Raw genomic sequence first — 27,334 nt, 5'->3', positions numbered from 1 at the left:
ATCGATTTTTTAGCGACTTTGCTGATAATAGACAACCTTAAATCCATTTTTTTATCGACTTTACGGTCCTTTGACCACTTAAAATCGCTTTTATGTGTGTATTATGTATTGTTTGTGACAAATACTGAAGTGATTTTGATAATAATTATTGAAAAAATGGATAACTGAAATGTATCGGAGAGCACTAAGATCTTTAGGGCAGTTTTTTTTATAGGAATTATTATTTTTAAAGAAGCTTCAATTATACCATTACCAGCACGACTTATTTTTATTAAAAAGGAATACCTAATTATGACCTTATATTACAGCCTACATTAGATGAATTAAGTTGGGGAAATAATTTTTCGAAATATCTTTTTGAAAAATAAGTGATTTTAAGTTACTAGAACTCAATACGAACCAAGATTTATCGGCTATTTAACATTTAAAAAAAATTAGTAGAAATTGTGACAAAATTCTCAGGTGAAAAGCTCGAGATTTTTCATAGATTTTTGTTGAACTTTCGAATTTCGAGTATCGAAATCCCGAAAAGCACCCTTGTGGGTACTTGCAGAAGATGCGGCGAATGAGACATGAAATTTAGTTGCATATGTTACTTGTTATCGAAACTAATAGGTACGTGTTAAGATCTAAGGCACGCGTACGAACTACTACTTAAGAAGATCCGTGACGCAGTGATATAATGAAAGTTGAGAATTGCTTGTTTGAAATTGATTGATTGATTGATTGGTTAACTGTGTGCACTCTACAAACCTCATTAACTCGTAGGCGGCGTTCGTTGAATGCGGACGCGCCAGTAGCGGCTCCTGATGACCTAACATGTACTGTTGTACGCCGCCCTGCTGCAATTCCTGCTGCTCCAACGTAGCGTACTGTGTATAGCCGTGCGCCTGACGCAACGGCGTCGAACTCTTCAGCAACGTGCGACGGTAGGCGCGCTCGAACGGCGTACGCGACATGAATGACAACGCAGTGCTTGGATCATTCGACAACAACTTGCTCACACGATCCTGTGTATAGAGCTCGGTTAGGGAGCCGTGTGTGTGCAGTTGTGGTTGCTGCTGCTGATTATGGCTATTGGTGGATGGTGAGTCCACCACATCGTAGTTAAGTATGCGCGCAACGAACGACGGCGGTGAGGGTTTCTCCGCCGACTGTGTTACCAGCGGGAAATTCGGCTTGCGACCCGAAGTCGGCGTGAGAAACGGATCCGGTTCAACGCGTTCCGTCACCAAATCCGGTATGGTGCCCATCGAACGCATTTTCTGTATGGGATAGTGTGAGCCACGCTGCAGAAATAAGGGCGGTTGCTGGTTGTTTGGCTGCTGCGGCAGTGGACTGTCATCGTTGCCAATAAACTTGGCATTACCCACTTTGTTCTTCACAAACAACTTGCCCGAATTCGTCGATGAGGTGGAATTTTTGCGTTGCTGCAAATTGAAGCGATGCTTCTCCTCCAGCGCGCGTTCGCGTATGCGCAGCAATTCCTCGCGGATCTGCTCTTCGCTATAGTCATCGAAACGCAAATTGCTAAGCGAACGCATTTTGTGTATATGACCGCCATTTTCGGCCAGCAACTTGAGGCGACGCGGCGAATTGCGATCCAACTCCTGTGAGGCGCGATGAAACTCCATTTCGATGATGGAGAGATTTTCCATCGATTTGATTTTGGCCACGCGCGGCGTATGAAAATTCTCATCCAAACCCGAGTCGTCCGCCGTCTCCTCCGAACCCGATTCACCGCTACCGCTGCCACTGCCACTAACACCGCTGGCGCTGCCGCTTTCGTAAATCTGTGAGGCGCGCGAGCCGCTGCGACTGTTGCTCGCCACGCTGCGATACGTGGGCGAGGGCGTGCTTAGCACAAACTTTTCACCGTAAATCGATAGAGAGCTATTGGTTGAGGGTGGCATTTCGTTGAGTGGCGTGCGGAACTCCTCATCGCGCATAGTTGAGTTCGGCGTTTGAAAGAGCAACTCTTCGCATTCATACTCGCAGATAGTTTCCGTTGGCTGTTGTTGATGGTTCAACGCTGGTATATTCAGCTTCATGGCGTTGGCGGTTTTCTGATTGAGTCTATTAAGTAGAGAAACGGATTTGCTGAATCTGCGGTACGTGTTTGTATGTGGATTTTGGTTTTTGGTGGTGGTGGGTGGTAGAGAGTTAGAGAGAGAGAGAAAATATGGTGCGGCGTAGTTCGTTGGATTCACAGATTTTTTGGTCGTTGGTGCAATATCGTTAATATTTTCGCAAATTTACATTACATTACATAACGGTATAATACAGTACATTACAGTTATATAGGATTATATTGCGTACGTTCGTTGCAGTTGCGGTGTTTGTGTACCAACAACACATGTTTTATACCAAACAATATCATTGTTATTGTTGTTGTTTGTGTGTTGGTGGATGGTGCCCATGATACCAACAATTGTTTCGTTTTACAATTTTTTCAAATTTTAATTTACAAAAATTATGAGAATCAACATAAAATAGAATACAAAGAAACGAAAAAATATTGATTAGAGGAAAAATATTGAATTGCAAGAAATAATAAACTAAAATTACTAAGCTAAGTGCTGCTGCTAAAAGTTATGCGCCTAAAAATATGTAAAATAATGATAAAAACTACAAATACAAATAATTATGCTAAAATATTCCCATAAAATGTATAAAATACTTTGCCATATAACTTGTCTATAAATAATTTGCTAAAAAAATCAATAAAAAATTGCTTAAAAATTAAAAAAAAAAAAAATTTAACAAAATAAAATTCTTACAAAATTTCGATAAATTAAATACAAAAAAAAAACCATAAATATTTTTTGTAATGAATTCCATAAATAAATTACAAAAAATAAATTCATAAAAAGAAATTCTAAAACCGATTCAATAAATAAATTGTTAAAAAAAAATCAATAAACAATTGCTTGGAAACATTTGATTAATATTGTGTTAAAAAAATTGCTTCAAAAATTTCGAAAAATAAAATACAAAAAAAAAATCATAAATCATTTTTATAATAAGTTACAAAAAATAAATTCATAAAAAAATTCTAAAACCGATTCAATAAATAAATTGTTAAAAAAATACTAAAACCAATTACATAAATATATTGTTAAAAAATAAAAAAAAATTAATAAAAAATTGTTTAATAATTTCGATAAATAATTTCCAAAAAAAACGTAAATAAATTTCTAATAGCAATTGAATAAATAAATTGTTAAAAAAATTTAAAAAAAAATCGATAAATAAATTGCTTAAAAATTTGTGATAAAATAATTTAAAACAAAAATTCATAAATAAATATCTAAACCAATTCTTAAATAAATTGCTAAAAAAATTCAATAAATAATTGGCCTACAAATTTTTATAAAAATTGTTAAAAAAAATTTTAATTTTGCATAATTCCAAAACCACAATCCAATAAGTAGAACAACCAACCAATTATTTGAATTTTGCAAACTACTCAAGATGAAATTTGCAATAATTACAATATTACACTAACAAAGCGTTAAAAATTACGCGTGAGCTAAAACTCTAAAAAAATGGTGAGATGTGAGTAATATACCAGCAACACTAGTTTTTACACAAACGCAATCAACTGAAATGTTTTTCCAAACAAAAAAAAAATAGTTTTTTAACTATCACTTTCGAATGACTATTTTGAGTCAGAATTTATTTGAGTGGAAAAAATTAATGAGTATTTTGTTTTAGTATTCAGAATTTACTTGAAGTTTTTCTCATTATCACCTCTGAGTGATTTTTTTGAGTGAGAAAGCATTTGAGTGGAAACATGTTTTTATTAAATAAAGGAGGCATTTTCTACAAAATAAGCGAAATTTGTTTTAAGTAAATTTTTTTGGATTAAATTGTTTTTTTGAGTGGACAAATTTTTGTCGGTAGTTTTTTCGAAAAAGTTTTTTTTAAATGCAACCGCCAATTGAATTTTTTTTCTGTAAAAAATGGTGGAATTTTTTTTACTTTAGAATTTGTTAGAGTGGAAACTTTTCTTCAAATACATATATTAAAAAAAAATTATTATTTCAAAAGTTTTTTCAACAAAAAACTTGAGTTTTTCACAACAATTTTTGATTGACCTTTCTTAGTAACAATTTTTTGGAAATGAAAACTTGTTCTTTTTTAACAAACGAAAAATTGAATTTGTTGAATTTTTTTTACTTTAGAATTTGTTTGAGCGAAAACTTTTTTTCAAATAAATATATAAAAAAAAAATTATAATTTCTAAAAATTTTTCAAAAAAAAACTTGAGTTTTTCACAACAATTTTTGATTGACCTTTCTTAGTAACATTTTTTTGGAATGAAAACTTGTTCTTTTTAGCAAATGCAAAACTGAATTTTTTTCCATAAGGAAAAACAGTTTTTACTACAATTTTTGAGTGTCTTTTTTTGAGTCAAGTATTTGAGTGGAAACTAGTTTTTTTTATCAAACAAAGAAGAACAAAGAGCCTAAAATTGTTTCTCTGTAGTTTTTCCAAAGCAACCGCCAATTGAAATTTTTTTTCCTGTAAAAAATAGTTGAGTTTTTTCACTTTAACTTATGAAACTTTTTTTAGCGAACGATTTATCTATACAAAAACTTCAGGGTTTTTACAATAGCCTTTGAGTGAAACCTTTGAGTAACAATTTATTTTTTAACAAACAAAAAGCTAAAGCTTGTTTCATTTTTAATTCATTTTTTTTAATTAAAATTTATTTCAGTGAAAACTTGTGTTTTTTTTTATCAAACGAAGAATTGAAATTTTTTTGCACAAATAGAATTGAAAGTTTTCTTTATCAGGAATTTGAGTTATTTCAAGTCAATATATCGTCACCTAAAATGCAAAATAACGTATCATCAAAAAATTCGAAATTGACTGCTTCATTGATTACGATCCACTACTTCAAATTACATACATAGTATAAGTACATATGTATGTCCAACATTTTAAGGTTCTGCTATCAGATATAACCCAGTTTTAACCAATATTTAAATTTTGTTTCACTTATGTTTCATTTTATTACGTGTTTCATTCCTTCCTCTGTAAATTTCCGAAAAGTTGTTAGGTTATTTTGCATTTCAGTTGACGATATGTATGTATGTACAATCCTTGTATGTATAATCCTTGATTCAGAATTTATTTGAGTCAATTGACGAGGCGTAGTGAAGTCCACCACCCTTCGGCTAAGGAAATAAGTTTTTATAACAATTGGTTAACTTCTGCGACGAAAGGTATGAGAAAAGAGCTTTTCTAAACTAAGACTCGCAAAATCAGGACGCTCAATGGAAGTAGCAAGATGGTTTTACCTTCTCTTGTTTCAGACAAAGTAGAAAAAAAATTTTACCCCCAAATATGTATTTTCAGTCAATTTCAGATCAATTTGAGATTTATGGAAAGGAAGAAGGAATTAGAGGAAAATTTTGTATATAGAGGCTGTAGAAATAGAAAACTTTGGAATAAAATAAAGGGACAATACCGAGATATTAAATAATATTGGCGAAAAAACAGGTTACCGTTAATATTGGTTGGAAAAGGTGAGCAAAAAGTGGAGGTATTGAGGCAACGAAAACAGAGGATTGTGAAAAAATGTATGGAGAACTAAGAATTTCATCACTGGATGGGGAGAAAGAACACTCAAAATCAGATATTATAAATCCAGTGAAATATTATCGTTTATGGCAAAAAGTAGCTAACTCTTGAGCTCAAAATTTAGTAATCTCGTGCTATATCAATTCAATATGCAATATTTCCAAAAGCGAAGGCCTCTTTACTCATAAAATTCCAATTGCCCCTGACCAAAATTGGCATTAATAAGCTGCGCCCCTCATAACTCGAAAACAAATATTTTTAATTATATTTTAATATTTAATTATGACCAACTCCAAGCGCACTGATAAAAATAATTGCAACTGCGTGCCGAAGAGATGAGCTCATCGCGGTTTACGCCCCAAAATGACACGAAAAATAATCAAAAAACTTTAGATAGCTATACAAACATATGTACTTATATGTACATACACAAATGAATTCCGAGTGAAACATTTGCCACAATTTCAATATCTTCGAACGACGCCACGCAACAACAACAGCGTAAAGTCAACAATATAATTTTACGAGTTAAAGAATTTATTGCCAAAAATGCTAAATGCAAATTTGTATAAAATTTTTGCATATACAAATGTAGACTGCTCGCTTTCAGTGAGTAACAAATTTGACTGGTTGCCAATTTGGTGTGTGCATTTGCAAGTGACAAATGCTGCAAGCAAAACAAACGCAGAAATAAACCAGTAAGCCATTGAATAAGTTTTGAAAGGTTTTGAAAGAGGTTAGGTTAGGAAATTTGTGTTTGTCGGTTGAAAGAAAATTTTGAAAGCGAGGTTAGAAATATACGTTTCTCGTTTGAAAGCAAACATTTCCGAGCTGGGAAAAATACATATCGTAACGCGTTAAGTTTCCAATGAACTTGCTTACACTAACGAACCTACAAAATCAATAAACCATTAGATTAAAGTGAAACACCTGACAATTTTCAATAATTTCACTTCAATTACGCGGCAATCTGAATGCATTAGGTGGTTATTTGTGCAACTATATAACAATTTCAGTTCAAATACACACAAACGCATGGCTAATACTTATATAGATATTATGTATTTACGCACGTTATATGCCTTGAGTCATGCCGTCACTTTTAAGCGTACGACAAACTGTCGCGCAATGGCCTTAAACTTAACATTGAAAAATGTTTTGAGTTCGCGAATATTATTTTTATTCAACTATGTACAAACGAACACTCATTGTCAAGGCCTTTTCGGTGTTTTCAGCGAATATAATATTGTATTTATTAAATATTTGGAATTTTTTTTTTCGAATTATATAATATTGTTTTCTTTTTCCAATATAAGAATATTGTTTTTCCAAATTAAAGCAGCTTATTTCAATTAAAGCGGAATTCAGAAGAATATAATTCTTTTTAAATATTATTTCGAATAATTCTGTTATCTTTTATTTTAATGCAATTCGTTTCACTTTGAATTACTTTTGATTCAATTGTTTCAGCATCGAGTTTTACTAAGGGGTTACATGGGTTTACGGGTTCCAAGAAATCGATTTTATTTTATTGTTTTATTAAATTCTACAACAACTCTAAAATATTGTTCTAAATTTTCAAGTGGATCCGAGTAATAGTTTCGGAGGTACAGCCTTGAGAACTTGTCAGCTTGAGGCTAGCTAGGCTAAGTGCGCCCGGTATAACACGTTTTTCTTGAAACTGTGTTTTGAAGACGGGTGGCAAGATTTCTCGAGAACTACTCAACCGATCTTCATGAAATTTTACATAGTTGTCTCAGTTCTGAAAGACTTGGACGATGGATTTTTTTCGATTACAACTATTTAAAAAAAATGTCGCGAAATTTCCACTGAATTTTTAATTTTTTGTAAAAATGTTTGACAAAAATCCATTTTCAGTTTTTTACTTCGTCCAAGTTCTAAGTTAAGGTTTTAGCTAAAACACGTTTTTTCTTTTCACTTTAGATGATTCTGTAAGGAGTTACACTGCCAACGCGGGCGCATCTTTTTTGCGAGGGGTCACCGGAAATGGCGACGCAATGGCCGATTTTCAATTTTTTTTTCCAAAAATTTCAGAATATCTTTTTAATAGTGTATGTTTGTAACAAAACAAAAATTGTTGAAAAAGAGTGTCTTTTACCAGAGGAAACCCTGTAAACCTTTAATAATTTCTTCAAATACTATTAATTTATGCATATAATTATTTAATAAAATTGCCACCAAGTAAATTTTATTAATTAAATTAATAGTTTTTATTAACTTTAATTAAACTGATTTTAATTAAGTTTTACTAATTATTCTATAATTTTGCTATTTTTTTAATTTTAACTAAATTGATTTAATTAATTTAATTATTCTCCCTTAATAAATCTTAATTTTTCTATTAAATTTTACTACTTCTTTTCTTTTTAGACCACTGAAGATCATTTAAATTACAAAATAATATATTTTTTTGTGTTTGGCTTTCATTTACTTTCTTTCTAAATTCCGTTTAATTTCAGCTAATTTAGATATTTTGATTTTTATTTGCGCTTAGAACTTTTCAAAATAAATTAATTGATGCAAAACACACTGAGTGAAGATTTGCCCCCCAACATTAACCCTTGTGTAGTCTGGTGAGCTTTTAATGAACTTTTAACACTGGACGATTCGACTAACAATCATCGTGTTTTGCAATAATACTTTGAACTTTAGAAATTCTAAAGAAGAATAACAAAAAAATCTATAAATTATAATAATTTATAACGCTTAATGAGAGAAAATTTAACGTAGCAAATAAACTAACTGAAAGCTAGCAGATCGAAAATGGATAATGTGAAATTTAGTAAAAAAAAGCCGCTATTAGCAATTTTGTGAATAAAAAAATTGAAATGTAGGCTAAAAATTTAAATTCTCACTAAAATGTAGGCTAAAAAATTGTTATGTAACTAAACTATTAAAAATGGCAAGTAAAATTTACTTGACGCTATTGTAGTGTGGACGCTAGTTAACTCACGGCGGAGTAAATTTAAAAAAAAAAATTAAAAAAAAATATTATTTTAAACTGTTATATAACAAAATTAGTTTAATTATTGATTGACAAGTGTTAATTTGTTATTAATGTGTTTTTTTTTTTGTTTCTGCTTGTTACTTAGTAGCTTAGTAGGTGTATGAATGTCGGGTAGTAGCTTAGCGGGTTAAAATTGCGACGACTTGGCGCCTCTTTGTTATTGTTGTTAGTTGCATATATATTTTTTGTTAGTGTTGCTTTGTTATTGTTAATTGTTTTGAGTACTGAGTAGGCATTTGTGTGTGTACAAAAACAAAAAGTAGAATTTCAAACAAAAAACGTAACTATTTCATACAAAATTTATATAATACCATACATAAACTAAACGCTTATATTTCGGTTTTTTGAATTTTACTTTTTTGTACTCGAATTAGTTTTGGATGGCAAATTAGTATATAAATATTGATAAGAAAAGAGAATTGGTAATTACAAATACAATACATACGTACGTACGAAAGAAGGTAGGTAGTATAATATTAAATAAATTAATTGCTGTTGTTGTTGTTGCAGTGTTGCAAACAAAACGCTTACCTTGCATGCCCCGAATCGCCTTCAGAACTTTGCCTCGAATGTTGACTGTGCGAAAAACTGCTATAACCCGAACCCTTCGACATCTAACAAAGGTAAGAGAGAGAGAGAGCAAAGAAGCAGAAGAAGAAGTGAAATATTAATAAATTGCAGTTAAAAGCGCACAAATTACTGTGTCTTTTATGCACTCACTTGACTAGTGTTGCTGGAATTACGCGAGTGGCCCATTTCCATAATCGACGACGTGCCGGTAGTGCCACCCAGGCCGCCGCCGCCCATCACATTCGCGCTGGTCGTGCCGCAATTGTTGCTACCGACAATGCCCATAGTGGACGCCGCGCCGACACCACTCGTGACGCCGCCAATGCCAACGTATGGCTGCATTTGTTGTGCATTCGTCAATGTCACGACTGTGGTTGTTGTTGTTGTCGTTGAGCCTAACGTATTTTGCGGTGGATAAGCGATAAACTGTTGTTGTTGCTGCAACAGCAACGCTTCTGTGGTGAGTGTAGTAGCCGATTCGGAAGATTCCGACAAGCCGGAGTCCGTCACAATCGAAGCGATCACTACTTGGGGGTCCAAATCTGCGCGGATACAGGGAAATTATTAAAAAAAATTAAATTTCAAGATCTAATAATACTTACCATCCTCGCGCACGGTGGAGACGGGACGCGTGCTGGTCGCGCTATTGAGTCCGCCGCCTAGCGTAGCGCCACCAACACTAACCGGTATGCCTTGACTGCCGCCGCCGACGCTTGGTCCGCTACTGACCACACCGCCGCCACCCATGCTGGGCAACGCTGTGGCGGTGGGCGTCTGCAGGCCCACACCCGTCGACGCGGTGGCCAAGTCATCCGTTGAGGGTTTCTGTTTGTTCTTCAGATTCGGCGTGGGTCTGACGAATTGGATGTAAAAATTAAAAATAAATTCAATGAAATAATATTAAAACGCGCTTCCACTTACGCCTTGAAGAGTATATCACCGCTGAGCATGTGCATTTTGATGGATACCAGCAGCATGGAATTGTCCAGACGATGACGCGAGTCATAGCCTTCGAGCAGAAAGCGTCGTGACGTCAGGCCGGCGCCGGCGAATTCGGCAAGATTTATATCGATAAAACCTAACTTAAAATAACTACGTCCGCCCTTCATCTCTTTGCGTATGGAGATGCGTAAATAGCAGGGATCCAATACGCCTGTGGATGCATTGGCGGACATTTTGCAGGGAAATTCGAAGTTGCGATTCCATACTACACGATGATCGCGCACCTCCTCTCTGTGGATTAAAGGTGAAATCAATGTTTAGAATTATATATGGTCCAAAGTGGTATTCTGAAGTTTTTGGTAAGAAATTTTCATCCATGCAGTCCCTGAACTCAAACTTTTAAAACTAAAAGGAGCGTTTTACAACACCATAACAGGTCTAAAGGATTTGATTTCGATTCGAATCTTATCCTTATTTACAGTTTTCTCTGCGTTAGATTGGACTTGATGGAGGAGGATAGTGCTCGAGCTCGGCGGAATGTAAAAAGGGGCACCCCACAAGTTGAGTTCCTTTTCTTCTTCTATGGATCTTGGCAATCAACGGCTGCTGAGAAAACTTGAGGATCGTGCTCATTGCTAATGCAGACGTTGTAGCATCCAAGGGAAGAGTACGTCAAGTGAGAGCTCCTGAGTACCGTGACGCAAGGATATCTCAGCGTAGTAGTGGCCTTCCCATTAACTCAAATAAAACTGGAAAACAAGCACAGAAGGCCAACCATCTAGTAGTGAACCGCAAAAAGTGCACGAAGTGGTACGGAGGTACTTGACCTAGCAACCTCATCAGTCATGCAATACTGCTATGTGCCGAGAAACAAACTAGTCTAACCATGAAATAACTCGATTCCAGAGAGTAGTCTAGATATGCTGTCAATTGGCTTGAAGGTATAGCCAACAAGCTACAAAAATGCATCTTTACATAGAGCAAAATAACTACTTTCCGTGAGAGACCCCATTGTCTCTCTAGTATGGAAAGACAGGTCATGAAGGTACAGTCAACGAGCTACAAAAATGTTATAGAACATTATGGGATCGACTATCTTTACATAGCGCAAAGCAACTATTTTCGGTGAGGGACCCCAACTTGTATCAATAATTCCTGTGCAGCTTTTTATAGTCCATTAGAAGAATAGCTATTTCTTTCACACAAAGCTTTCAACAGGTTTATAATTCTACCTGAATTTGTAGATACATCAGAAATCTTACTGTCGTTTGATATCCTTTGAATATTTATACTTTCATAAAGTTTGCAGGATCGCAATAATCAAATAATTAAAGCTCAAATATTTATTGAAGATATTAATTTTTTAAATCAAATAACTTTAGAAATAGAATACTAGTTATCTCGCCGGCAACTCACCTGCTGCTGTACTCCTGAAACGAACCACCATCCAGTAGACGTATCTTCGCGAACAGCACCTCATTCACGAGCGCCACCTCGGAGAGCTCTTGTAATTGTACCTCAACATTGAACTTATACTTTTTCTTTTTCATCATAAAGGCCATACCAGGGGCGCTAGGCCCAAGTAATGTCATACAGTTTTACACCAATAGACGCACAAACCGGATATCGCTGTTTGGTCGAAAAACAAACTAACGAAACACTTTCGAGGTTAGCTGCGACGAGCGAAAATTACATCGGCAGCGCACAACAAACGAAGAGCTCGGTTAAAAACACCCAAAAAAACGGAAAATAAAAAGAAGCACGAAAAGCACACGAACTCAAAGCGCACTTGAGCGATTTTACAATGGTTGTTGTAACGGCTTTGCTATGTTTTGCACGTGTTGAGTTAAAAAATTAAAATAAACACTAAAAGGTGTTGCGGTTTTGAGTAAAAAGTCTCGTAAAAAAACGGACTACGCTTGAGAAACGCTGAGACTCGGAAGGGCTGGAAAACTTTTGTTGCGTTGCTCCTTGGCGGATTTGCTGATTGTTTTTATTTTTAGTGGTGGATTTGTTTTATTTTTTTGTTGGATACTTCTGTTTTGTTGTTGTATTTTGTTTCTTTGCTTTTATTGTATTTTGTGTAACAATTCTCCGCAGTTAAGTTGGTAGCGACATGGCGTGCTTGATGCCGCTTCCTGGATTTGCTTTAAAACATACGATTTTATTGTTGCTGTTGTTGTTGATATTTCAGTATTTGTCGATATTCAAAGAGCCACAACTGCAAATAAAAGAAAAACACAATACTTAGTATGAAGGTATAGAAGTTTAATTGAAATAAAACAATTAAAAAGAGAGCCATGCATAAAGTGACTTTATGGCCACTGCCGTTTTGCCTAACGAATTGCGCAACTTAACCTTAAGCTCGGGAGATTCAGTTTTCAATTAAAATGCGAGTAGAAAACAAGTTGCTGCACATTCTTAATACCACTACTCCCACTCTCCGCGATTACAGCACGAAAAGCTAATTGGAAAAAGGCAGCGTATCGTTGCCTTGAGTCGAGCAAAATGAAGCTGGAGATGGAAAAAGCTAAAAGTCTTAAATTTGTTACTCATTTAGCATGGAAATTTTAAAACTTAAGGCACTTTATGCCTTTTTGATCGCTTCTAATGGAAAATTAAATTAAAAACTTTGGATTAATGCATAGATAGTAGGGTATTTTTGGCATTTCTGAGAAAATTTACCATAGTAATGTATACCAAATTTCGTGTGTGAAATCGTTGCGGATGTTGGAGGCTTATGGTGATTTAGTTTTATTAAAAACACAAGCTTACTCGTGGTACAAAGCCTTCAAAGACAGTCGAGAGATCGTTCAAGACATGCCACGTTCTGGACGACCTTCGACCTCCTCAACTGATGAAAATATAAAAAAAGGGAAGGATATGATGATTGAAAATCGTCAGATAAGTGTTAGAGAGATGCAAGAGAGCTTGACATCTCTGGCGAGTCTGTTCGAATGGTTTTGGTGGATATTTTGGGTAAGAAATGCGTTCTTGCTCAACTCATACCGATAAAGCTGATTTTTTTTTAAATAGTACCGTTATCAAGTGTCTTTAAACATGTTTGGTCGTGAGAATTACAATCTCACATTCATGGAGAGCATTATAATTGCCGATTATGAGTTTGACAAGCAAACAAGTCAACAGTCATCGGAATGGAGGCAAAAAAGCGAGCCGATGCCAAAAAAAAAATGCCGCCAAAGCCGCTCAAAACAAAGTGATGTTAGTTTTTTTCGATATTCGTGGTTTGGTGCATCGTGAGTTTGTTCCAGAAGGATAGACGGTCAATATGAAGTTCCATTTGGCCGTGTGAACGACCGGAATAGTGGAAGAACAAATCATGGATTCTATACGATGATAATGCGCCAACGCATCCAGCCACGATCTTCCACAAGCTGAAACTGCCGCCTCCTTGGAACATAAATATTGATGAATAATTAAATATTTTTCATTTTAGTTACAATTTCCGGGTACATCGGAAAGTAGAGATTTCAGGAAAAATAACTTTGCTGACTTTTTAAAAAAAATCTGATACCTTCACTTAAGCATTTGTAATTTAAAACTAGGGGTTTTTTCGAATTGGTGTAAAAATAAGGTGGGTTATTTGAATTTTTTGCATAAATTTTGAGGTCATGTGCAAAAAGAGTTTATGTGACGGTTATAGATCCTTTCATAACCTACAACATTGCCGTAAGACTTTTTTCTATAGGACGCGTAGTTTGGCTGGAAATGGGGATAAATCGTTTTTAAACTTTTAAAATCCAACCAAGACCACTCCTCCACCTTTTACCAGCCTCAGATCGCCTGTAAGTTATTCTGCCTTTATTTTGTCTGCTATTTCATCTTCCGTTTCTGATGGGTTTCAGTCTACTCTCAACTTTTTTTTATCATATGCAAAGGTTTCTGCACTAGTCCATGATTATTTGGTATGATTTTGAACGAATATGAAATTGTTAAGTATATTTTCTATAAAATATATATCGTCCCTTGAAATGCAAAATAACGTAACAACATTTTCGGAAATTTACAGAGGAAGAAATGAAACACATAATAAAATGAAACATAAGTGAAACAAAATTTAAATTTTGGTTAAAACTGGGTTATATCTAATAGCAGAACCTTAAATTGTTGGACATACATATGTACTTATGTATATGTATGTAATTAGAAGTAGTGGATCGCAATCAATGAAGCACTCAATTTCGAACTTTTTGATGATATGTTATTTTGCCTTTAAGGTGACGATATATTTTTTATAATTACGTATTTTCTTATAAAATCTGTATATTTTTATAATTATATAACTTTTTTTAGAAAATATTTTTTCCGTAGTCAGCTAAAATGTACATTTTTTCATTTATTTTTTTTGGTTCAATTTATAATAATTTATTCGCACGCACGTGTAAGTATTCACGTATCCAAGTTTTAGTACTAATTAATGAAATTAAGCTGTTTTTGCTCAATTTATTTGCCTTTAAAATACGAGTTCACTGCTCTCGTTAAAATGCTGAATGCAATAAAAAAATGCTTACGCAAAAAAAAACAACAAATGGGAAAATTGCGTAGGTGAAAATGTGGCTGACGCAATCATTCAAAAGAATATAGTAATAATAAATAATTGCGGTCTAATTGTATTAAGTAGTAAATAGGGCTAGAAAATAGTTTTTTAACGAAAATTGTTATTGTAATTTAACAGAAAAAATAATTTAGTAATGTTAATAATATTAAAAATTTTAATAAAAATAAAATCAAAATTATACCAAAATTTAGCAATTGATAAAAAGTTTTGAACACGCCACCAATCAAAACGCACCACCTCTTTTCTATTTTAAAGCTGCTTTGACAGCACGAAAAGGAGCTGCATTTATGCCGCGATGCCTGAATTTGGTATTTCTGCAAAACTACTACTACGAGGTTTCAGACAAGGCGACTCCCTATCGTGCCACTTCTACCATCTACTCTTGGAGATAATAATTTGACCTGCAGAACTAAATAGAGAAGATACCATTTTCTATAAGAGTGTACAACTGCTGTCGTTCGCCGACGACATCGATATCATTGGTCTCAACAACCGCGCCGTTAGTTCAGCTTTCTCCACTTCGAAGTTGTAGATAATTTCGTCTATCTTGGAGATTGGCAACAGCGGATATCGCATTCGATTGACATAGTTCAGCGAATTATGAGACATCGGCTACAGTGGCTATGTCATGTCATCCGAATGAGATTTTTTTTTTCGTTCTTTTTTTTGTTTTTGTTAAATACATTTAATTTGCAATTTATTTTAGATGAATGTGAAAGAGGATGTGGAGAGACCAGGTGGAGAAGGGCCTGGCTACTATTGGAAACTCCAATTGACGCCAAACATCGAAGAGGAGGAACGAATGGCGCGCTGTTGTAAAACAATAACCGCGTAAGCGGTGTCTACGCCAATAAAGAAGAAGATTTAATGACGAAGCATTGAACAATTCAGGATATTTTGAAGTCTTTTTGCCACAATAACGGTGGTTTAGGTAAAGTTTTTTTGCTAAATCACTTGGAGGTTTGATTATTTGGTATATCGATAGAGAATATTTAAATTTTGAAATACTTTACTTTTTATTGTCAATTTCTGATATTCGATAATTCCAAAACTTTCCGATAATAATCGTTTTTATCGATATTTTTTTTTGATTATTCTATCACATATACGTTTTTAAATATCGTTTTATGATTTTCGATAGTTCCAAAACTGTCCAATAATAATCGATTATTTGTCGAAAACATTTTTTTTGATTATTTCGACACATATTCATTTCTAATTATTGTTTATCTGATTTTCGATACTTCCAAAACTTTCCGTTAACAACCGATTTTTTATCGATAATTTTTTTTTTGTTTATTCCATCATATATACATTTCTACTGACCGTTTATCTGATTTTCGATAATTCTAAACCTTTCCAATAATAATCGAGTTTTTTATCGATACATTATCTTTGATTATTACGTCACATATGCATTTGTAATTACCGTTTATCTGATAGAAAAACACATTTGTCTTTAGGAACTACAAAATTTGAACAATTTTTTGGCGTCTTTTTCACTCGCTGATTTGTGATAAGTTTCATTTTTTCTTATAATATCCGATTTTTTTCGGTAACAAATTGTTTTGTTTCTTTTTCACAACAAACTTTTTCAATCAAATATTTAATTTTTTCAGAAAAAAAATGTTTCAATCACGATTCTGTTAAATTAAGAATTAGAAAAATGTTAAAATTTTTTTGAACTATTAATTTCTACTAACAATAATGTTTTTCTAGTTGAGTACTTAATTTACCAACTGCCTAAGCGAATTCCGACAAGTGTAAACACGCATTTCTAAATTATGGGGCATAAGCGCCTAAAAGTATACACAAGTAAGTTTGTCTGCCAATACACATATACTATAACGCGACAACTTTGTATTCCCCGTAAGACTAGATTTTGTTCGGAAAAGTAGTGCTGCTTAAGGCCATTAAAAATCATTTATTTATTATGAATAGCTGAAAAATTTAAGAAAATATTTCAAGGATCAGCAATGCTTACAAAATTTATCAGCGCTGATTGCAAATACATTAGAAGTATCAATATAATCCATCAGCATCAAACTAAACACAACTTAATCCAACTATTTCCCTACAGGACCCTCATAAGAGTGCTGTTTAGGTGCGACTGCCGCGTCATTGGCGTCGCTAGCATGCTTTTAGGCGCACCAAAGCTATTTCGTACACAGCCAAACCGCCAACCAGCAATTCGCATGCATTAGCTGACACGAGTGGTAGTAGAGCGCCGGAGTAGACACTTGCGCTGACTCAATGCTACCAAAATAGAAACGGTAAAATCATTAAATCATTAAAACCGGTGGGCGTTATACAAACAAACATATTTGCGTGTGGACGAAATCGGCACTTTGGCCATTGAAATAATACTTAACCCACAACGCAAGGCTTTTATGCATCACTTATGGCGCGTCAAAACTTAATGACGCAGCACAGAGTCACCGAGGTATACGCGAGTGTGGGCTCGGATGTGTGATTAAGGTTTTTCGCGTGTCCGGGAGTTGGGCATATAATGAATTGAAAAGGCAAACATGCAATTTGTTTGGGTGCAGGACAAGTTTTTGGTATTTAGTGAAAATAGAGTACGGGGAAAGTGCTAAACGATTTTATGTCGGGCAATAAAATTAGTGTGAGATTTTTCAGGAACGTCAGAGTAAACATAAAGAGTGAAAAGCTAAAGAGCTAGAGTAAATAAAATACTGAAAATATAAAATGAAAAGGCTATTATTTCGAATTTCGTGACAGTCTATTGAAATTCCTCTTTTTGTTTGGTCGACACTCCTAAATGTAGGCAATATTTTTTATAGTATTGCATTTAAAGGCCTGTAGTCAACATTTGTGCGATTTAGCGAAGACACACAACTAGACGAGTTTTTAAATTCAGAAAAAATAGAGATGGAAAAATTGCTAAACGATTTTATGTCGGAGAATAAAATTAGTGTGAGATCTGTCGTGATTGTGGTACTAAAAATTGGCAGTAAAAAGGGAAAGAGCTAATTATAAAGAAAAATTTAAAATGAAAAAGCTTTATATCGAACTTTGTGACAGTCTGTTGAAATTTGTTTTTTTTTTTGGGTCGACACTCCTAAATGTAGACAACATTTTTGAATAGTATTGCATATAAACGCCTGTTGCCTACATTTGTGCGCCTTAGCGAAGACACACACCTAAGCCAGATTTTAAAAGTCAGTAAAAATAGAGATGAAAATGTAGAGTGAAAAATTCAAGAAATTAAAAAAAAATATATTGAAATATAAAGTGAAGAGGCTATTATGTGGAAATTCGTAACACTCAAATGCGATTTCTAGTTTTTTTATGCCACTCCTAAATGTAGGCAACGTTTCAGTTATACTTTTGCATATAGCCTACATTTGTGCACTTTAGCAAAGACACCCACCCAATATGAGTACTCTTACTACCGCTAAATAATATCAAAGCCACTTCATTAAAATAACTTCTTTACTCCCACAAGTTCTATTCAAAATACTTAACTTCAGTAAATCAACAACCGCATTTTCCATTATTTTTTTTTACCTTTCTCGTAACAAACACTTTCAATGCAACGCAATTAAATCCAATTTTATTATATACTCCCTACAAAATGCGCTTTATTAATACAAATATTAACTCCAGTGAGCTCTAACCCCTTGAGGGACCTGTATGACCCCATTTATTACCGTTTACACAGCCACATACTCAACGGCTATGGCACGACATGTGTGTCAGCAGTTCATTCATTCATGCCAACCCATAAATGCTGAGTGCAGCTGCACCTAAATTCGTGCTGCGTTCGGCGCGGTAAACTATACTATGCTTGTGGAAAATTGTGGCCGCATTTATGCAACGACAACGCTTAAAGCGATACGTAACGAAACGAACTAATAACCGAAAAAGTCAATTGACCCAGTTGTGGCAGGATGTGTCTGTAGATATGTTGGCGTGTGTGTGAATGCCTTTGAGAAGCCTTGACTTTCCACAAACGAAGAGCAAATCGACCAGCCAGCCAGTCGGTTGTGTGGCCATAAACGTTTACGTATGCGTTGCGGGTGGGGTTGGGCGGCGTACAACTTGACCTGTATGTGCAACGAGCTGACGAATGAGTTTAGAAGGGAAAGCAAATAATGTGAAAACTGTGATTTACTTCTTTAGAAATGGAAAATTGTGAGAAGGATGAAAAGTATATATTAAAATATAAGTTATACTCATATTACTCATATTCATAAGAGTAGAGAGAGAAGAAGATATTATGATAAAAAATGAACGAAAATCTTACAATTTTCTTTAGTTGAAATATTCTAGAAATAAAGAAAGCTTAGCAGATAAACGGAATTTCGCATAGTCATGCTTTTTTGTTTCATTCATGTGTCAAATGTGTTCTTTCTCAGCCCAACTTTTAATGTTGCTAATAGTAAGTAAGAGTAGTTGAGTTACCGGAAAAACTTTTCTTTGCTTACGTAAGTGCTCACTAAACCACGTAGAACGCAACGAAGTATAGAGAAACCACTCCTCAGACTTTGCTTTCAAATTGAAATGCAAAACTTTAGACAGCACATCACCACATTTCACTTAAAAGCTCACGAAAGCATCCGGCAAAGCGTCTAAACTTTAGGTTTGTTAGGGAGGAAGGTAAGGTAACCTTATCGTTGCTAATTGCATAAAATCGAAGAGATGTATATTTATATTTTTTAATACATAATAACCCATATAATAGAAGCATGTGGCAACATCCTATTTTGTGATACATTCACAGGGTTTGTCCGGAAAGTTCTACGACTGAGTCGATTACAAAAAAAATATTGAACCAATCGTTACAATTTTTTAAAAACTTTTAAAATGGGCTCCTCTTGCGTCGATGCAGCGCTGTCAGCGCGATTTGCAAGCATTGAAGGCGTCACGGAAGGCATTCTCCGGAACAGCCTCAAGAGCCGAGGTGCATGCTGCTTGGATCTCCTTTCATCGACAAAAACAAAGTCCGAGGGGGCACATCTGGGCTGTAGGGCTGCTGCGGAAGCGTTGGGATGCCGGTCTTGTCGGACCCGATTGACCCTTTGTTCGAGTCTCTTGAGGACTTTCATGTAAAACCAGGCGTTGTCGGTTTGTCCAGAAGGAACAAATTTATAATGGACGATGTCAAAAGAGATAATGAGCATCGCTCCGATCTTCATCAGCGACCTCTTCTCGGCCATCCAAAAAGGCCTGGTGCCACCGTAACACATCACTTCTTGCTAAAGCAACATCTCGGTAAGCCTGCTTGATCATATCAAACGTCTCTGCAGCAGATTTACCGAGTTTCACACAGAATTTAATCGCATATGTCTGCTCTAACGAATGCTGCATTCGTGGCTTGCACCACTCACAGAAGTACGTCGCACGAAAATGTTTGTCCTGACTCTCTAGGTGTTCGAAGACAACTGACCAGCCGCTCGTTCGTTAGCTAGAAACACCCTCTACCGAATACAGTCGGTGCGCGAACGCTCCGAAGTACAGTCGCGGCGGAAGAAAATCAGTCCTATTACTTTTCGGACAAACCCTGTAGATTTGGCTCAGTTGTAGGACTGTCCTTTCATTACATTGCCAAGCCTACGAGTGGTTTAAAGCCTTCAAAAGCGGTCGATAGATCGTTGAAGACATACCTCGTTCTTGACGACCTTCGGCCGCTTCAACTGATGAAAATACTAAAAAGGTGAAAAATATGGTGCTTGAAAATCGTCAGACAATTGTTAGAGAGATGGCAAGAGACCTCGACATCTCTCACGAGTCCGTTTGAATGATTTTGGTCGATATTTCGGTTATGTAACGCGTTATTTCTCGACTCGTACCAATAAAGCTGAATTCTTTTCAAGAGTACGGAATGCTCTCGGTACAGGTCTTTTTGGACATGCTTGATCGTACGAATTCCGGTCATACATTCGCGGAGAACATTATAACTGCCCATGAGACATGGGTTTAAGAGTTTGTCATGGAAACAAGTCAACAATCATCGGAATAGATGTAAAATACGAGCCGAAACCAAAATACCACGTCAAAGCCTCTCAAAAATCAAGGTGATGCTCATTGATTTTTTTCGATATTCGTGTTTTAGTCCATCATGAATTTGTTCCGGAGGGACAGACGGTCAATAAATAGTTCTATTTTCTACATTGAGGCGTTTGCGTGAGAACATCCGTCGAAAACGACCGAAACTGTGGAAGCAAAGTTTATGAATTTCACACGATGATAATGCGCCGCCGCATCGAGCTACGATTGGGACCGAATTTTAAGCGAGAAATCCAATGAATACCATCGATCAACCCCGTATGCAGCAGATTTGGCTCAGTGTGAGTTTTTCTTGTCCCTGAAAGTAAAATTGCCGCTTCGTGGAACACGTTTTCAGTCTTTCGAAGGGATGAAACAAAATTCGCTTAAGAATCTGGAGGCCATCCCAAAGAGTGCTTATGAAAAGTGTTTCGAGGACTGAAAAAAACGTTGGCATAAGTGTATTACACTTGATTACTTTGAAGGCGACATAATAAATATTGATGAATAATTGATTATTTTACGTTTTATTTACAATTTCCAGGAACTTTAAAAATTAAATTAAAATTTTTTATATGGAGTTACCACACATTTTTATTATGAGCACTGATAGGCTATCAACAATTTCTAGAATCGAGTTGGCCAATAATGATTTATAGAAACTTAATTATGTCAATGTGATCTGCGATAACAGTAAAATAGTGTTTATAAATAAATACATATATACAAACACCTACAAAGTTGTCTCTACATTTCCTGCCACAATACAACAACATTTATGAAAGCACACATCTGTTATTAACTTGAAAATGGAAAGAAAAGTTTCACAAAGTGTTTAATGTGGGGCGTTTGCTCATTTCCGAATTGCGGACATGCAAGGGAAATTACTAAAGTGAATATAAGTAGGCGAGCGAATGAAAGGAAAGCACACGAGCAAAAGGAAATTTTCAGAGAAACAAAAAGTAATGTGTGTGTGTATGTGAAGGTAATAAGGTAAGTCAATGTATTATTTCAGAAAATTACGTAACACACGAGCAGTTTATCAATCAATCAGAAAATTACTTAGCTTAACGAGCGCACCCACATAACCGGAGGATAACGGTGCATGCCATATATGGGCATGACATTTAGGTGACCCTACGCATTAAGGGGACGACAGTACGATTTTTTAACAATAAAAAATTTATAACAATTGGTTTAGTATGAGTGCAATTAGCTAATGTTATAGGGAGAAGACGAAAAATAACAACAACCTCAATAGATTACATTGAGCGACAAAATCGTTGACGTGTGTGCTTGATGTCTAGGTACGCTGCTTGGTGAGCGGGTCTTTTGGGCAACGCCATCAATTCCATGAAGAGTTGTTTAACGAAATACATAAAAAAGGCTATAATATGTATGTATGTAAGTATAGGTGTATATGTGTTCCAAGAAAACTTAGCTAATTGCAGCACGCACCGTCTGAATGACTGAGAAATTCCTTAGCTTACTTGCGATTAAATTTATAGATATTTAGTGAACTGCTCACACACACATGCATACTTATATTATGGTGTATAAACACACATACAACACACAGCAGTATTTTATCAGCCTTAAGTGGCGTAGAGATGAGCTTAACTTTATAGCTGCCAGATTAGAGACGATTACGATTTAATGTGTCGAACAGTAGGCTAATGACATTTCAGCAGCTTCGACGTCATTTATAAATAGTTGTAATTAATGCAACCCAGCAGGCAAAAAGTTAAATCAAAATGTAAAAAAAAAACATCAACAAAAGGCAACTGGTCCGATTGGTACTAGTTGGCATAAAATAAATAGTTCCAAAAAAAGTAAATCAGTAGAGAAAAAATAAGAATAAATTATTAAAATTGCATCAAAACGGTAACTGGTCCGAAGGGAACTAGTTACAATATTATAAAAAATTGCTATAAAATGCAGTAGAGAAAAAAATAGTTTACAAAATTTGTTTTTCAATTAAAATTGCATCAAACCGTGACTGACCCGATTAGTACTAGTTAGCTATTATAAAAATTAAAAAAAAAATAATTCCGTAGAGAAAAAAATTTGTTAAAAATGCGTCATCATCTGGTCCGATTAGTAGTTAAATCCTATATATGTAAACTCGAAACTGTCCCTCAATTTTCATAACTATAGTCTTTCCTACAGGGCATTTACCAATGTACAGAATATATGCTAATTAGGTCTGAATATAGTATACTTAAGAAGTGTGCTGTAATCTATCCAGTATGATTGCTTAATCTATATAAAGGCACTCATATAGTTTGTATATATTTTTATAATCATAAAGCTTGCGACTAACGGTATGTAACAGTAAATCGATACATTATAAGATTTTCCGTTGATAAGGATTTAATTGAAAACAATTTGAACTCCTGTCACATCTGAATAGTAAAAAGTTAATGCGGCGATAAGAAAGTCGTACAAACGGTACATTGAACTATAAGTATGTTTGTATTTAAGCTGTGGGATGAACGCTCGAGCGCATAAAGGGGGAGCTTATAAGACCTCAAATCGAAATAATAACAATTAAAATAGAAATAAACTAGAAATTTTATGAGTTAAAAGGTTATAAAATGCGGCGAATAAAAGTGAGTAGCTACAGTGTTATGCAATTGTAATTTAGAACACAATGTTGGTGTTATTGCTGTAAATTCGCATATATATATGTACATATGTAACTAAGTTAGTTATTATTTTTTATAAGCCGCTGCAAAACCGAACATTGATTTGTGTTGAATATTTGTTTTATATCTACGTAAACGGTAGTAAAATCTTACTATAGTTTTTTGGCCTAGTTTGTAACTAGTTAATTTTTTTTAATTTGCTGTAAAGTTACTTTAAAAACAAAACATTGATTTTTGTCGAATATTTTTCTTTATTTCCATGTAAAAATCTTACTATGGTTTCTGGGAGTAGTTGGTAACTAGTTAATTTTTTTTGTAATTTCCTTTAAAGTCACAATATATAATAATTTACAACAAAAAATATAACTATAATTTTTGGGACCAGTTTGTAACTAGTTAAATTTTTGTTAAAAATTTTTTTATTAACAATAATGGGTGTATAAACATTTTAATAAAAAATTTCGTTATTCACACGGCTAAACTGTTACTTTTCAGTAGTTGTTGTAAACAATAGGTCGGTGTATTTATATATTTTTATTATTCCTATGGCATACAAAAACCTAACTGCTGATGTTCTTTGGGAGTATTTGGAACTACTGCGTTTTTTGTATTAGCTAAGACCCGATACGTAAGATTTTGCAATAGAGAAGTACTATATATTTTTCAGAGAAGATTGTAACTAGTTAATTTTTTGTTCCAAAAATTATATAGTAATATGCTATACAAATGTTCTTATATCTGCATATTTGTAATTAAAATTTGATTTTTCCATAGTTTAATTGTTATGGTCTACTAGTTGCAGAAAAGTAAAATTTTAATTGTTTTTATTCTTACGTAAAAAACTAGCTACATACATATATACTTTTGGTGTAGTTTGTAACTAGTTGATTTTTCAACATTTTTTGTAACTTGTTGCTTTTACAGTTACTAAGGACGCAATAGTAAAGGTTTTACAATAACGCGCGAACTATACTTTTTCGGACCAGTTTGTTACTAGTTTTTTTTTTTTAAATAGGATACATAAAATTTTGTTTTACATTAAATCGTGAGGTATATTTTTTCGGAGCAGTTTGTAACTAGTTGCTTTTTTAACTTTTTTACAACAAGTTGCTTTTACTGTTATTAAGACGCAATACAGAATATTTTACAATAAAGCGCCATACCAAACCATACTTTTTCGGACCAGTGTGTAACTAGTTATTTTTTTTCAAAAACGCGATTCATAAGAAAATATTTTATAATAACGCTATAAGTAAGCGTGGGCTATATTTGTTCCGAGTAGTTCGTAACTAGTTACATTTTCTCCTAATAATTTTTATTATGAATAATACATGTATGTATGTACATATGTAGACTTGTAGATTTATATTATAATTTTGTATCTTTTCACAATATAAATTGCCGTATTTTCTAAACTTCGCCAATGTGTTAACTAAATTAAATTCAATCAACGCAATTACAGCCACAAATGCAGCAACAAGATTCAATTGAATAGAAAATAACGCCAATTGAAATTAATAAAAATCAAGGCGAGAAAAAACATGAAAGAATGCAAATTTAAGAGGAAGATTAAGTAAAGCAGAAATAACAGCAAAAAATATAAAAACAAAAACAAGAAGTATAAAAAGTAACAACAAACAAGTATAAAAATCAATAACAAAAAAGTAAAAAAAAAACAACAAAAGCAACAACAAACAAATACAAAAACAACAAAACCCAAACATAAAAAGTCTACAACAAAAAAGTATGCAAACAATTATAAAAACTGAGTAAAACAAAAACAATATGAATTTATACAATAACAACAACAGTTATTTTTACAACAACAACAAGATAATTTATGCAAACAACAACAAAACATGTACAAACGAATACAAGCAACAACATGTACGAATATCAGTGAAATGGGCGTCGAAAATTTTATGCAAACAAATGCACAGCTATAAAACAACAAAACATGCAAATAAAGTAAAACACAATTACATACACATACATAGCTATATAAATAGCTGTTAAAGGCGAATTTTAGCAACCCAGCCATAACAAATTAACAACAAATTGCTATTAAATTAATTGCGACAAACAAGCTGAGCAAACACAAGAACAAAGCAAAAACAAGTACAACAAGATGATAAAGAATGAAGACGCGACGAGTGCACGAGCTTCTTTTGGCATACAAATTGCGGCACATGATTTTCATATTAAATTAATGCAATTTGAAAACGAATTCCTTTTGCCTTATATAGAGAATTTGTGCGAAGGTATGGCACAGAGCACGTATACGCCCGGGTGTGCGTCGCTCGACTGAGCATTGGCAGAGTTGCTGGTGTGTACACCTGCAACTGAATGACTATGAATTGAGTTTGATATTAAATTAAAGCGAATACTTTAGAAAATTAATTACAGAAAATTAAAGAAAAAATTAAGTAATTTAACAAAAATTATAAAAAAAATTATTTAAAAAAAAATATTGAAATACATAAAAAATAGGATAAAAAAATAAAAGAAAGGTGGTAGAAAAAATTAAAATATTTAAACAAATATATACATATATTTAGGAAAATATTAAAAACTTAAAAAATTCAAAAAAAACCAATTTGATTTATTAAAACCAATGATCTAATGAAAAAACCATCACGAAATTAATGATAAAGGATAAACTTAATTTAATTCGTAGACACATTAAAAAAAATATAATAAGTCTAATTATCTATTAATTTCCAAAAATTCTATTACAAATACACCCCTAAAAATTAAATTCACTCCATTTTAATTGCCTTACACATTTTTCCAGCGTTTTTGTTTTTTGTTTCTGTTTTTATTATATTTTCATAAAATTTTTATGAGACCATTTCAATCAAAAGTCCAAAAATTATTGAGGTATGAAAATTTATGCATGTCATGCATGCCAAATTAATATCAATTCGTGCTTCACTGAAATATGAACCGCTGCTGTTGGGGCATTCAAAGTCACTAGAGACCAACCGAAGGTGACAAGCAGGCTGACTTACAAATTCAATGTCAATAACAAAATTTTACATTGGAAATTTGCATATCAGCAAAGTGTATATACATATGTATGTATGTATGTATGTATGCAGGCACTATATGCATTTGTACTTGAATATCGATTGCGGCATTTGGAATAGGCTGAGTGCATGCACATAGCAACAAAAATAAATAAATTGTTGGAAAATGCATTTTTGTGAAATATTTTTAGAAAGCTAAATAAAGAAAATAGATAATAAAAAAATTTTTAACAAGAGAAAAGTTGTACAAAAAAAATATAAAAATAAAAACGGAACACTTTTCAGTATTTTTTTTTTTTTTTTTTGAAAAAAAAGTGGGAGAAAATAAAATTAAAAAAAAAAAGACAAAATAAAACTTAAATAATGAAAATTAACAATAAAAAATTTTTAACAAGAGAAAAATAGAAAAATAAAATCAGAAAATAAATAAAAGCCAAAACTAAAAATAAAAACAAATAATACAATAAAATATTAAATTAATTAAAGAAAACGAATTATTAAATAAAATACACAAATTACACATTATAATTACTAAAATTAAGTTTCATTTTTTTAATTTTATACATATTTAATTAAATACTCCAGTGCTACCACGAACCAGTGCTATTATATTAGATAATTAAAATAACTTTATTTATAAGTTCTTTACTTATTTCATTAAAATTTTATTTTATTTTGTCTAAATTTCTGAAACTATTTTCCATTTTTAATTTATTTAATTAAATTTTTTGTTTTTGTAAATTTTTTTATTAATTTCTGGAGTTAATTTTTTTTTGTTAAATTGAATTAATTATTTTAATTTTATTTATATAATTTTTTTTATTTTTTTTAATTTTTAAAATCATAATATTTAAATAAACTTTTTAAAATTTATTTTTCTTTTCTTAATTTTTTTGTTTTTTAAAATATATTTCATTACAATTTTTTAATTAAA

At 33.4% G+C, this 27,334-nt stretch overlaps 1 protein-coding gene across 9 annotated transcripts in view; it reads right to left on the bottom strand.

Moving 5' to 3' along the window:
* LOC120769762 (protein FAM102B) overlaps window positions 1–27,334 on the bottom strand; it is a 184,987-nt gene that overhangs the window by 14,017 nt on the left and 143,636 nt on the right. For 7 of the 9 annotated variants that reach the window (XM_040096934.1, XM_040096930.1, XM_040096931.1 and 4 more), the window contains 6 exons: window positions 11,549–12,353; window positions 10,112–10,423; window positions 9,793–10,043; window positions 9,341–9,732; window positions 9,152–9,234; window positions 754–2,106 (listed from right to left, as the gene is read on the bottom strand). In XM_040096934.1, the coding sequence (XP_039952868.1) occupies window positions 754–2,106; window positions 9,152–9,234; window positions 9,341–9,732; window positions 9,793–10,043; window positions 10,112–10,423; window positions 11,549–11,724 (2,567 nt within the window). In that variant the 5' untranslated portion in view covers window positions 11,725–12,353. The remainder of the gene's footprint in view (window positions 1–753; window positions 2,107–9,151; window positions 9,235–9,340; window positions 9,733–9,792; window positions 10,044–10,111; window positions 10,424–11,548; window positions 12,354–27,334) is intronic. The other 2 variants (XM_040096932.1, XM_040096933.1) reach the window with 2 other exon arrangements.

This window comes from Bactrocera tryoni, chromosome 2 (genome assembly GCF_016617805.1).
Source record: "Bactrocera tryoni isolate S06 chromosome 2, CSIRO_BtryS06_freeze2, whole genome shotgun sequence".
NCBI lineage: Eukaryota > Metazoa > Arthropoda > Insecta > Diptera > Tephritidae > Bactrocera > Bactrocera tryoni.
This window is presented reverse-complemented; position numbering and strand designations above follow the sequence as displayed.